Source organism: Capra hircus, chromosome 10 (genome assembly GCF_001704415.2).
Source record: "Capra hircus breed San Clemente chromosome 10, ASM170441v1, whole genome shotgun sequence".
In the NCBI taxonomy this organism is placed as follows: Eukaryota; Metazoa; Chordata; class Mammalia; order Artiodactyla; family Bovidae; genus Capra; species Capra hircus.
The window spans coordinates 32,592,085-32,605,678 of record NC_030817.1 but is presented as its reverse complement, the minus strand read 5'-3'; the positions used below and the strand labels follow the sequence as shown (position 1 = coordinate 32,605,678).

The following is a 13,594-nucleotide window of genomic DNA, read 5'->3' as shown; positions in this document are numbered from 1 at the left end:
TATTTCAAGCCTAAGAATCAGTTATAGCTAATAATAATAACTAAGTATTGGGAATAAAGACATCTACTTTATTACTACTACTACTGTTAGTACTACTAGTATCTATTTTGAGTACAAATAGATACTATAACTACTAATATCTATTTTGAGTGCAAATGTAGAGGAAAAGTAGTTGTGATATAGTTAAATTTTATCTCCTTGAGACTTATAAAACCAGAAAATATTATAGTAATAATTGAGTAACAGAAAGTGAGCAGTCATAATGTAAATCTACATACCCATTATTTACTAATGCTGTTTTTGTGGCAAATAATCTAGTCTGACCCTTGGTCTCAACAAATTAAACATAATGGATTAGCTTCTATCTAAATAGAGTAGGATTTCTAATAAAGTTAGAAGAAATAGAGCCTTTATAAATCATAGTTGGTGACATTACATCAGTCCTTGGAAATCCTCAGATACATTGGTCGTAGACATTTTGTGGCCTTCAGAAGTGATCCTTCAGATTACTACCAACAGTCTTAACATTTGTGTTAAAGCACTAAAATGAAACCATGGCCTAAAATGTGCCCTTTTCATTGTGTGTGTTTTTGCCCAGGCTTCTTGAAGCAGCAGCATTATTGGCTACACCTTGCAGGCCCAAGGTTTGATTCAGTTTTATCCAAATTCAGTGGCAGTTAGAGAGGTGATTTTACTAGTTCTGGAAGTATAATAAATCTAAAGATCACCACAGTGCTGTATAAAGAATATGGAGAATATTTTGTGTTGTCTTACATAATTTGAGCATCTTTAAAATATATGCCTCTGATTAATGATATTTGGGAAATTAGAAATTGATAAGCTTTGTTTTCAACTTAGTATTTTCCATTGAAATTAACATTGTATTTCGGCTCTTAAATATTAAAAAGGTACTCCAATCAACAAACCACCTGTTTTGGGCTATAAAGATCTCAACCTCTTCAAGCTCTTCAGACTGGTTTATCATCAAGGTGGATGTGACAATGTAAGTAAGACTGTAATGAAAATCAAAATTGTCTAGCGTTACACTGTTATATGTACTTTAGGTAATAAACACATTTTCTTAATGAACATAGAATATTAGTATAAAGATCATTTCCCTTTGCAAACGTTAACAAATAAAAACTTAATTTTCCAGATTGATAGTGGTGCTGTATGGAAGCAAATTTATATGGACCTTGGCATTCCTATTTTGAATTCAGCTGCTTCCTACAATGTAAAAACTGCTTATAGAAAGTAAGTAGTATAGTTTATTCATCAAAGAATACATAATTACAAGGAATATTTTCCATTTAATTTGTTAACAGTTAAGTAAGAACACATCAGTCAAAGAACATTAAAGTTAGAGAAAGTACATAAAAAGGTTTAGGTTAGTAGATACTGTGATTGAAAGTTACTTCAATGCAACAAGTCTACTTTACTCTGTTTTTCATGTTTGGATTTTGTTTTCAAAATTAGAGATACAGGCAGTATCTCTAATTGTCTGAAATTACATGTTCTAGAATTGTATCTTTTATAGTGAACAGCCTTCATATTAAAACTGTGATAGCTGTGTTCCATTATCACAAGCTCAGATTTTTCAGGAAAGAAATTTTATTTTCTGGTCAGTATTTCTACTATCCTGAATAAAACACCAAGAAACCAGTAACAGGAAAAGTACTTTGTATTAAAAGGCTTGTGTTTTACTTTTCAAAAAATATTTATTTAATGTATAGTAATCAAATTAAATATAATGACTAAGATTTCTTAAAATGAAATGTCATTTGTTTAGGTATCTCTATGGTTTTGAGGAGTACTGCCGTTCTGCAAATATTCAGTTCAGAACTATTCACCACCATGAACCAAAAGTAAAAGAGGAAAAAAAAGACTTAGAAGAATCCATGGAAGAGGAGGCTCCAAAAGTAGATCAAGAAATGCCTTTAGTAGAAGTGAAGAGTGAACCTGAGGAAAATATTGATTCAAACAGTGAAAGTGAAAGAGAAGAAGTAGAATTAAAATCTCCAAGGGTGAGTACTTAATACTAATTTTATCCAGTTTTTTTAAGCGTTATTTTAGTCTTTTTAATATGGGCAGTTTCAGATATATACAAAAATACTCCTATGAACATAGTTTATTTTGTAGTATTTAGTTATGCTTCAGCCAAGCTAGCTTCACTCCCTTTGTCTAAATATATCACATATTATTTCTTGTTCTCTATTTATATCTGTTCAAGCAATTCTCAAGTGAGGTCAGTCTCAAATACTCACTTCCTTCGAGTCTTTTGCTAACGTGTCAGGTCACTGAAGCAAATCCTGGTCAAGCATGACTGCTCAGTCGCTAAGTCGTGTCCGACTCTTTGTGATCTCATGGACTGTAGGTCTGCCAGGCTCCTCTGTCCGTGGGATTCTCCAGGCAAGAATACTGGAGTGGGTTGCCATTTCCTCCTCCAGGGTATCTTCCCAACCCAGGGATCGAACCAGCATCTCCTCCTTCGACAGGTGTATTCTTTTACCACTGAGCCACCTGGGAAGCCCCTGTCCTGTTCAGTCCCTCTAATGTTGCTCTGTCTTATTTACTTATTTATTCTGTTTATTATTTATTGTTCTTTTACCACACTCTGAGCTAGAATCACACTCCACAACGGCAGAGATTAGTGTTATTCCATTCATTCAGAGATCCCAGGCATCTAGAATAGTGCCTTGCACATATTAAGGACTTTCTAGATGGTTGAGTGAATGACTCTCCTGTTTATAATACCTGTGTCCTCAGCCAGGTGGGATCTTTGCTTTCTCTGTACTTACTCCACAACACACTGTAGAGCTCTTGGGGCAGTTTTTCATGCCCTGCCTTCTTTCCTAGTCACATGCATCCTGGTTTTATCTTCTAACTCTGCTCTTCCTCTCCACTAATATATAATTCAAGTCAGGAGTTGTCACCCACTGTTTTGATCGTCTGATGATGTCTACACAGTAGGTTTTATCAAATTTTAGAAGTAGAAAAAAAAATTTACCACATTGTGAAAGGAGTTCAGTTATTGTAATAATACATCTTATTAAAAGACAAGGTGAAGTCATCTCTTTTATTTGCTCAGAAACCATTTTTTAAAACTGTTCATTTTACTTAGTAAGTGGCACTTTATAGTGAATTTCATGAAACCTCCAGAGTGCTTTGTTTCTTTTCTTAATTTTTAAAGATTATGGTAAAGAAACATGACATTTGTCATCTTAACCGTTTTTACATGCACAGTTCAGTGGCATTAACTACATTCATATTGTTTTATGACCATCACCATCATCTATCTCCAGAACTTTTTTCATCTTGGAAAACTGAAACTCTGCCTGTTGAACAGTAACTCCTCATTCTTCTCTTCCCCAGCCTCTGGCAACCACCAGTCTACTTTATGTCGCTATGAATTTGACTACTTTGGATATCTCATATAAGTGGAATTAGATAGTATTTGTCCTTTTGTGACTAGTTTATTTCATTCAGCAGAAGGTCTTCAAGGTTCATCCATGTATGGATTAGAATTTCCTTCCTTTTTGACTGAGTAATACCCCATTGTATGTATTGTGGACATACTTGCTTCTCATTATATAAAGAGCTTCCTCATCTTATGTAAAACATCTGCAGAGTATTGCATAGTATGGATGTACCATAAATTTACCTTCCTCAAGATTTTCTCCAATTTTATATGATTACAGAAAGTACTGTAGTAAATATACTTGTAAAAATGTCCTCCAAATTTATCTAAATATAGAGACTTGTAAAAATGTCCTCCTTATTCATCTGAATACAGACTTCTAAAAATGAGATTTCTGGGACAAAGGTACAAGTTATACAAATTTAAAATTTTATGGATAACAGATGCTTTCATTCATTTACCTACAAATTCTTAAAGAGTACCTGCACATGTGCCAGGCACTGTTTAGATCTGAGGTTATAGACGTGAGTGTGACAAAGACCCTGCCCTCATGGAACTTAAATTTAAGTTCTTTTTTCCCCCACTACTGTTGAAATAGTACATAGTCAGGAACTAGGCAAAACATTTGTTATACTGAGATAATAATTGTAAAGTATTCTAGTGCTCCCAGAGTTGTTGGCTCTTTTTTTCCCTTTAATACTCACTTTATTTCAAGTGGGGGGGAATTCTGCCAGTGTGCAGAAGTTGACTGGAAGGAGAATTCAGGAGATAATGAAATGGCTCAACAGTTTCCTGGTCAGTTGAGCATGCAACAAGAGAATGGATAACAGCTGCTGAGGTTGTAACAAGTTACTACTGGCCTAGTGAGCTCTCCAGATTCAAAGAAATCAGCTCACTTTTGGGCTATTAGTACAATTCAGTTCTTTTAAAATGTAATAAAATGTAGTTACATTGAAATACAGTGATAATGTGAATTTTATCTTAGTAAACAATAGAGTTAGAGATGAAAGAACTTCCAGAAAATTAAGGGACTGATTATTTTCCTTATTATTAACTTACTTCATTGACGCTTAGATAATTCTTTAAAAACTTCTATTGTAGTCAATAAATATTAAAATGAGATAAAATAATATAGTGAACACAGGAAAAAAATTTTATTTTTCATGTAGTATGTAGCCAGGGGACATACTAGATTTGGACGTAAGTAATTTACATGGGTTGATTTATTTACTTTGAGAGGAAGCAAAAAGTACACTGGAGCTGACGGCTTATCAGTATCACATCTCAAGCTAGAAAGAAGACTAGTCATTGCCATGATGGTTTAAGAAAAAGATAACATTTTTCTATGTTTTTTCCCCCTTTGTAGTGAGTTACTTTAAAGTTTTCTTCCTCTCTACTAGGGACGAAGGAGAATTGCTCGAGATGCAAATTCTATTAAAAAGGAAATTGAAGAAGAAAAAACAGAAGACAAATTAAGAGATAATGATACAGAAAATAAGGATGTCGATGATGACTATGAAACTGCAGAGAAGAAGGAAAACGAACTACTACTGGGGAGAAAAAATACACCAAAGCAAAAGGAGAAGAAAATTAGAAAGCAGGAGGATTCTGACAAAGACTCAGAGGAAGAGGAAGAGAAAAGCCAAGAGAGGTACATTATCTTATGTTTATTCTCCAGAAACACCTGTCTGGGCTACAGCAGTGCTCTGCTCCTGCTTAGAGGTTCAGGTTTGAGGGAATGCTTTCTTATTGGGACTTCCATTCCTCTTGTCTGATGAAGGTGAGACACATTGTGAAGATGATGTGTGTCGCCTTTCGGAGTTGGAGAATATACTGGTCGCACCATTTTAATAGCGCTTGTGCCCTAAACAGTGGCCTCAAAGAAGGCTGCGCCACCCAGTCAAAAGAAAGGCCCTGCAGTTGACAGCAGGGAAGGGAGCTGGAGAAAAATGGAGGAAGTGGACAAGAGGAAACAGCGACAGCAAAAATGCCATTTTAAAAAAGGTACAATGTGGGAAAGCTAACAAACACATGGGTGCACAGTACTAGCAGATGTTTCTGTGTGTTAGCTTTATCTAAGACAGTTTTCTTTTCCAAGTTATTGTATTAGAGTAATTGGCATGCACCCCTGATTCTAGTTTGGAAAATTCATTCTTGCCCCACATCACATTCGGCTTTTTAATGTTCATCCTGTTTGTTGTTGAGTGAAAACTGTTTTTTTTTTTTCATGCATTATACACGTATGGACTGAATTGACTTAAAAATAACCAGAGATTAGGCAGTCCAGCTAGATCATGGTAATGTCCAACTATGTTTGGTGGCCATTCCTTTATTGTCAAATGGATTTACTAATTTTTAGACACTACTAAAAAATGAATTTTAACTCAGCAACAGCATAACACACTTACTTGTGTAGAAGCTCTCCTCCACAGTTATTTTTCAGTGCTAAATTTTCTAGAAATTTGAGTGATTAGGCAGAATTGAGAAAAGTGGCCTGCTGTTTCCAACTAGTGGCTGACACCCATCTGAAAATTAACCGTTGAAAAAATAACTGCAAAAATAGTAATGATTGGTGAGTGGGAGAGGTAATTTTATGATTCAGCATATATATAGGTACAGGAGTATTCACAGTCACATGTGAATTAGAATAGTGAATAAAGAAAGTTCTGTAGTGAAATACGATTAAGATTAGGAAAAGTAGGAGGAAATAATTGGAGTTGAGTATAATGATATGAGTGTATTAATTCAGATATTTGGACAATAAATTAATAGGGTAAGGTAGACTATTTAAAAAGTAAAGCCTAACTATAGTTTGAAGATTTGTTAAAAATAACCATCAAAATGTGTATGTTTTATAGTATTTATGTAATACACACTATATATATATATATATATACACATACACACCATGTGCTTTAAAAAGCCTTTATAATTGATATGTAAATAGAATATTTATTTTAGAGACATAAAGTTTCACAGACTTGAATATGAAGGACGATATTTCCTTTTATTACAAAAACTGAATATACAGTCTGTATTCTCATTTAATATCAGGAATCCTGGAAATAGACTTTTTTTTTTAATCTATAGAGACTTCTGTTTTAAGTAGTTTTCCATGGTGTTTTGAAATTACCTTCTCAGAGTATAATTGGAAGGTGCCCTTGTAAAGAAAACATTCCCACTGCTAATGAGTTGTCAAAGTTTCTTCATGTTGGGTCCCCCAGTGGTCCCTAAAATAATGCCCTATGTTTATGACAGAAGATAGTACCTCGTCTTAAGGTTTTTAAAACTCTTGTGACACTAGAATGATCTTTGATGCAAATCTGTTCTGAATTTTTGCTGGGCTAATAAAGAATGTTTGTTTAAAAATATTAAAAATACTTGGATCTCCCTATGTGAATCTCCTTTATATATGATTGTCAAAACAAAAGCTGATGGGAGATGTGTAAAAACAAATAGGAACCCATGTAAGATATGCAAAACCTTTGTTCTTCTGGTGCTATCCCACAGTGATAACAAGAGACCTAATACCCAGATGTCTGTTGTGTCTTGATGAGGGTGGGGAAACCTTTAAAATATAAACTAGTTTAAAAGAGTTACTAAGGTAGTTGGCCCTTGTTCATTATTTTTCCCACCAAAAAAGTCTGGGTTAAGAACCACTCTGAATTGAGCAAAAAGTAGTAGTCAGGTAGACTTAAGACACTTCAGTTGCAGAAAGTTAAACACTATCTTTAGGTCATTTTCACATATAAGGTGGCACTTGAATCCTAAAGACTTCTTCAAAGCATGTTGTTCTAATTTTGCTTTATCAAAAGTGATTTATTTGACTCCATGTCACCATTAACTGTGATGACTGACTTGCCTTTAAGAAGTACAGATTTACTTTTGGTACAGTGCACCTTTTCATAATAAATCAGTTCCTTACTAAGTAGTCTATGAAAATCTTCTCCTTCTCCTCCTTCTTCTCCTCCTCCACTGACATGTTATGAAGGTAATAATTAGGTTGTGACTCTTCTACATGTTGGATTCTTTTAGCATATATTATTTTGTTTTCCATTAAGTTATCAGTAGCATTATCAGTGTTATAACTTACTGCAGGGAAGAAACTGAAAGCAAATGTGACTCTGAAGGGGAGGAAGATGAGGAAGACACAGAACCCTGCCTAACAGGCACCAAAGTGAAAGTAAAATATGGACGAGGGAAAACGCAGAAGATCTATGAAGCCAGTATTAAAAGCACTGAAATTGATGATGGAGAAGTTTTATACTTGGTACATTACTATGGATGGAATGTCAGGTAAACAAGAAATGTATTTTCTTATTTTGAAATTTGTTTTTGGTTCAGAAAGATCATTTTTAATGTTTTGAAGAACTAAAGCAAATAGTATATATGCACTTACACAGCACACCTTGCATTTGATTTTTCCAGGACTTTGAACATTCCTACTATTTCACTTCCCATGTCAATACTTCCAGCCAGAGATCACCAGGATCACATCTGTACCTGAACAAGCTGGGTTTGCTACTCATTTGCAGTAAGGGAGGACACCTAACTTAGGGAACCATGTGGCATGTCAGTTAGAGGGCGGGTCATGAAAGCTCAGGGTACCACCTTTGGGAGTAGCAACAACTCAGGATTCTGTGGAAACATCCTTTAGGGAGCTAGACCCATGGCTCCCAACATCACAAGTGGTTTTGCTTGTTTACTTGTTTATTAAATTTATCAGAAGTCAAGCCTATATCAAGCACTGTAATAGGTCCGAATTGGAAAATTAATAAATAAGAATGTTAGATAAGACTTAGATCTGAGCTTCTGTTAGGTTATTTTGGGAGGGTTTAGGAAATAGGGCATTGCTCTAAACTGGATGCTGTCAAGAAGCAGGGGACAATTCTGATTGGTTATCTTAATCTTACCTGTAAGAAGGGAAGACTAGACCAAGGTTAATGCTATCTTTGGACTTCTCCCCAATGGCTCAGTGGGTAAAGAATCCGTCTGCAGTGCAGGAGACACAGGAGATGCAGGTTTGATTCCTGGGCCAGGAAGATCCCCTGGAGAAGGAAATGGCAACCCACTCTAGTATTCTTGCTTGGAAAATTATGGACAGAGCAACCTGGCGGGCTATAGTCCATGGGGGTTGCAAGACTTGGACACAATTTAGCGACTAAACCACCCCCCTACTGCCACCAGCACCACAATGCTGTCATTGGTAAAGCAGTAGTAGTCACTCGGGGTAGAAAGGATGTTTGGTCATTTTTGTGGCTTGGACAGTGTTCCTGTTATTTTTTGTGTTGAGACACAACTAGGAAGTGGTCTTTTTTTTGTCTTGATCCATCATGGTCATGGAACAGACCTTTCTGATGTTGATGTTCTGTGAAATTGTTTATGTGCAACAGGAGAATAACACACCCTCGCTGTGAGGGCCAGGACGGCTCTGTAGCAACAGCAAGTCCCAGCTAATAGTACCAGGCCAGTTGCTGGATGTCAGGGTCTACTTTTCTCTCTGTTCGTTGGGAAGTCTTGTGTGTTCACTGTATCTGCGGGCCCTGTAGTTGCTTGGAGCCCAGGTGTTCCAGAATTTCCCTACATACTCAGTTTCCTCATCTCTGAGTTGGGAAATACAGAGCATCTACTTTATAGGGATTTTCTGAGAAGTAGTGATAATTATATTAACATGAAAGTTTATATAGTTAGTGCCTGGCACTTAGTTAAGTGCTCAGCAAACATTAACTGTATTCTTTAGTGGGGGCATGTTTGGTTTCTGTCCTCTTACATCGTTTTAAAAAGAATATAGATTGAATGAATAGCATATAAAACTTTACAATTTCTTGCAAGTCAAAACCACAATGAGGTACCATCTCACTCCAGTCAGAATGACTGCTATCAAACAGTCTACAAACAATAAATGCTGGAAAGGGTGTGGAGAAAAGGGAACCCTCTTACACTGTAGGTGGGAATGCAGACTAGCACAGCCACTATGGAGAACAGTGTGGAGATTCCTTTAAAAACTGGAAATGGAACTGCCTTATGACCCAGCAATCCTACTTCTGGGCATACACACCAAGGAAACCAGAATTGAAAGACACATGTACCCCAGTGTTCATCGCAGCACTGTTTACAATAGCCAGGACACGGAAGCAACCTAGATATTCATCGGCAGACGAATGGATAAGGAAGTTGTGGTACATACACACAATGAAATACTACTCAGCCATTAAAAAGAACGCATTTGAGTCAGTTCTAATGAGATGGATGAAACTGGAGCCTATTACACAGAGTGAAGTAAGTCAGAAAGAAAAACGCCAATACAGCATATTAACACATATATATGGAATTTAGAAAGATGGTAACAACGACCCTATGTTCAGGACAGCAAAAAAGACACAGATGTAAAGAACAGACTTTTGGACTCTGGGAGAAGGTGAGGATGGGATGATTTGAGAGAATAGCATTGAAACATGTATATTACCATATGTGAAATAGATGACCAGTCCAAGTTCGATGCATGAAACAGGGCACTCAAAGCTGATGCACTGAGATGACCCAAAGGGATGGGATGGGAAGGGAGGTGGCAGGGGGGTTCAGGATGGGGGGACACATGTACACCTGTGACTGATTCACGTTGCTGTATGGCAAAGACCACCACAATATTGTAAAGTAATTAGTCTCCAATTAAAAATAAATAATTTTAAAAGTAAAATTTAAAAAAAAACTTTAAAATTTCTTTTCTTTTTTCTCAGATCAGCTTCTGTACCCTTCACATTTCTGCCAACACTAAAAACAAACTTTCTTGTCCATCTCTCAGTAGTTTTGTATGTATTGAATTCAGGGCTAAAGACTACATTTGACAACCTTAACAAACCTCCCTGCTTTGCACGTGCAGCCCGATGTAGCCTTCTTTTTTCCTCAGAGTCTACTTAGTTCACAATCATCCGCTTTTACTTGCCATCAGTGTGTCTGTTCTGTTTTCTAGACTATCCCCCTCCTAGCATCCTTCTCTTTTTATCTCTTCAATTTTTTTACTGTATGACTCTTAACAGTCATTTTATTATATGATCATGTTTGTTCTAACTGGTTGTCTTCCTACCCAGCTGGAATTCACATGGTTAATAGTTTTTCATTGGCCTTCCACCCTGCTAGATACTGGGATAATGCATGAGAAGATCATGTTTAAACCATAGTGTAGAATCATGGTACTGGGTCTGCTGAACTTGTGCCGGTTGGAACAGGGTCCTTCTTTCGCATCGGTTAACGGTGATTGGGTTACAAAGTGAAGGTGTGGTTTGCATCACCAGGGTGCAGTTCAAAGCAAGGACTGCCTGTAGTTTTTTTCTTTTTTTTTTTTTTTTTTTTAGCTAAAATGTTCAGATTTTAGATTGTGGTTCATCTCTATAAATACCTGTAAATGCACATTAAACATAAATCATAGACAGCTCTATAAATATATACTTATATAATGTAAAAGCTATTGTTTAGTTGTGGGAGGTTTAATTTCTTATTTGCCCCTGATTAGTAACGGACTGGCTATATTAAAATCTAGAAGTTATGTCAGTATTATGGGAAAGGGGATAATGAGTTTTCAGAATAAACTTAAAATACCTCTAAAAGAAATTTCAGTTTTAGAGGTGTACAGTTCAGAATAAAATTTTATTAGAAATACTGGAGGGTAGAGAGAGTTCTGGGAGGAAAAGAGTTGAAAAGGACTTCATAAAATAATCTAGAACTCATCATACTACAAGTGTGAATTTATCTCACTTGTTTTGCATTATTTGGTTACTAGAATGAATTCCAGTGCAGAATCAGCTTATTTAATTAAGCTCAGATGAGTGGGAGTTGTGGGGAAAAAGGCAGTTCAAACAGCTGTGAATCTCTTTAGTTTGCCTACCCTACTCTCCCCCTTAAACCTGTCTGTCCTGAGAAATTCTCTCGCTGTGCCCTGTTGGTGGCGGGTACCCAAAACACCTGCTGCAGCACCTGGCACACACTACCAGCAAGTTGGCCCCTGTGCCCGTCACCTTCTGTCGACATAGAACTCAGCCCTCTGCGGTCTGTCTCACTGTTGTTTGTACTTGGTGACTACATTTCAAATAAGGTATTCTTGTGAATTTTAAAATATATTCTTTATTTTAAGGTATGATGAATGGGTAAAGGCTGACAGGATAATCTGGCCATTGGACAAAGGTGGACCAAAGAAAAAACAGAAGAAAAAAGCTAAAGTATGTATACAGGTGCCATATCCTTTAGATAACAGGAGTTGTTCATATTGTATTACTACTGTGTTGTTTATAAAACTTGTTTTCTCATATAATCATGTTGAGTCTTTCAAAGTAATTGTGACTTTTCCCCTTATGTCCCAGAAGCTAAAAAGTAAAAAATGTGAACACATTTCCGCACTATTTTGGGAAAGATAAAAACCAGCTTCCCTTGGGGCACAGGCTTCAAATGCAAAGGCTTACGAGGCTCTCCAGGAGAGTGGTGAAGTAGGCCTGAGAGTGACAAAGAAGAGGTTATGTCCCTCATCTGGAGCGGATGGAACTAACACTCTGCTGTGGGAGGCAGACTCAGGCTTGCCAGATTTTAGAACTTTTTTTGTCTCTCAAGACAACTATATTTTTTAAAAAGTAAAATCTGATTTTTAAATGCTGGAAGCTAATACTAAGTTTTAAAGCATACGTTGGCTATATGTTCTATCCTCATCCGCACCCTCAATTTTCAGCCTTTGCTGTAGTGATGATGACATATCTTTCTTTTCCTCAGGAAATAGTGCGAGACAAGGGGAGAGCTGAGTAGTATATAGCGCTCTTATGTGCTGCCTCTGACCTTCACAATATAATTGCAGTGTTACCTTGTTGTAGAACATCATACTCATTTAAGTACAAAACATTAGAAAACTAATTTTCATTTTTCCATGACTACAGGTTAGGTGTTGATGTAACAACTAATCTTTTTGAGTTACAGTTTTCCTTGGCAAAGTAGCGTATTTATTTTCCATAAAGGTACTATTTCTCATACATTTTATTGTTGTAACCTAGAACAAAGAAGACAATGAAAAGGATGAAAAGAGGGATGAGGAGAGGCAGAAGTCAAAACGGGGACGACCTCCTTTAAAATCTACTCTTTCGTCTAACATGCCATATGGTTTATCTAAGACTGCAAACAGTGACGGAAAATCAGGTACCAGAAGTGCTCGAAGCAATATGCCAGACAGCTCACCTCTGTCAAATGGAATGGAAGGTGCTCACTTTTGAGGATCATTGATTAAAAAAAAAAAAAATCAATCATATAAATAATAAAACCAGTTGTGTGAGAGACTCACAGGAGGTCATCTAGGTTTTTAATACATGATTTAAATTACAAAGTTTGATTTGAACAAAATATTTTGCTGTACCCTATTTATTTAAAATTAAGTGGTATTTTACTTCAATTAGGAGTACCTTTTCTTGACAATATCAGAGAATATTCTATTTTAATAGAGCATGGGTTGACAAGCCAGTATGCCGCCCTGTCCTACAAAGCATGCACTGGTGCCTCCTGTAATCCACTGCTGTTCACCTGCTGCTGCTGCTAAGTCGCTTCAGTCGTGTCCGACTCTGTGTGGCCCCATAGATGGCAGCCCACCAGGCTCCTCTGTCCCTGGGATTCTCCAGGCAAGACCCCTGGAGTGGGTTGCCATTTCCTTCTCCAGTGCATGAAAGTGAAAAGTGAAAGTGAATTCGTTCAGTCGTGCCCGACTCTTAGCGACCCCATGGACTACAGACCATCAGGCTCCTCTGTCCATGGGATTTTCCAGGCAAGAGTACTGGAGTGGGTTGCCATTGCCTTCACCTAGGATCTTCACCATTGCTGTTCACCTAGGATCTTTCAATAAAGCTGAGACTGGTTTTCAAAGAGAGCACAAACTAAAGTGGTAGACACGTTTTGTGATGAATATAGGTGAACATATTTTATTCTGCTTTTACGTTTTTTCCAGCTTTTCTACTTTTGTATATTTTTCTACGTAATTTAAGAAATGTTAAATATAGAAAATGTTCACGTAAGAATTTTCCTCCCTTGAAAACTTTTCTGAACCACAGGATTGCCATGAATCCACTATGTGGAGCTTTTGTGCAAGTTAGAAAGGGCATCTTTCCTCCTCTTTACTGCCATCTGCTGGAATGCTGACATAATACACAAATGCAA

The 13,594-nt window shown here is 36.8% G+C and overlaps 1 protein-coding gene across 5 annotated transcripts in view; it reads left to right on the top strand.

Moving 5' to 3' along the window:
- Positions 1 to 13,594, top strand: part of ARID4A (AT-rich interaction domain 4A) — a 58,890-nt gene that overhangs the window by 31,025 nt on the left and 14,271 nt on the right. For 3 of the 5 annotated variants that reach the window (XM_005685912.3, XM_013967207.2, XM_005685913.3), the window contains exons 13-19: positions 909 to 1,003; positions 1,157 to 1,254; positions 1,790 to 2,024; positions 4,819 to 5,069; positions 7,517 to 7,714; positions 11,547 to 11,631; positions 12,448 to 12,649. In XM_005685912.3, coding sequence (XP_005685969.2) covers positions 909 to 1,003; positions 1,157 to 1,254; positions 1,790 to 2,024; positions 4,819 to 5,069; positions 7,517 to 7,714; positions 11,547 to 11,631; positions 12,448 to 12,649 — 1,164 coding nt within the window. The remainder of the gene's footprint in view (positions 1 to 908; positions 1,004 to 1,156; positions 1,255 to 1,789; positions 2,025 to 4,818; positions 5,070 to 7,516; positions 7,715 to 11,546; positions 11,632 to 12,447; positions 12,650 to 13,594) is intronic. The other 2 variants (XM_005685914.3, XM_013967208.2) reach the window with 1 other exon arrangement.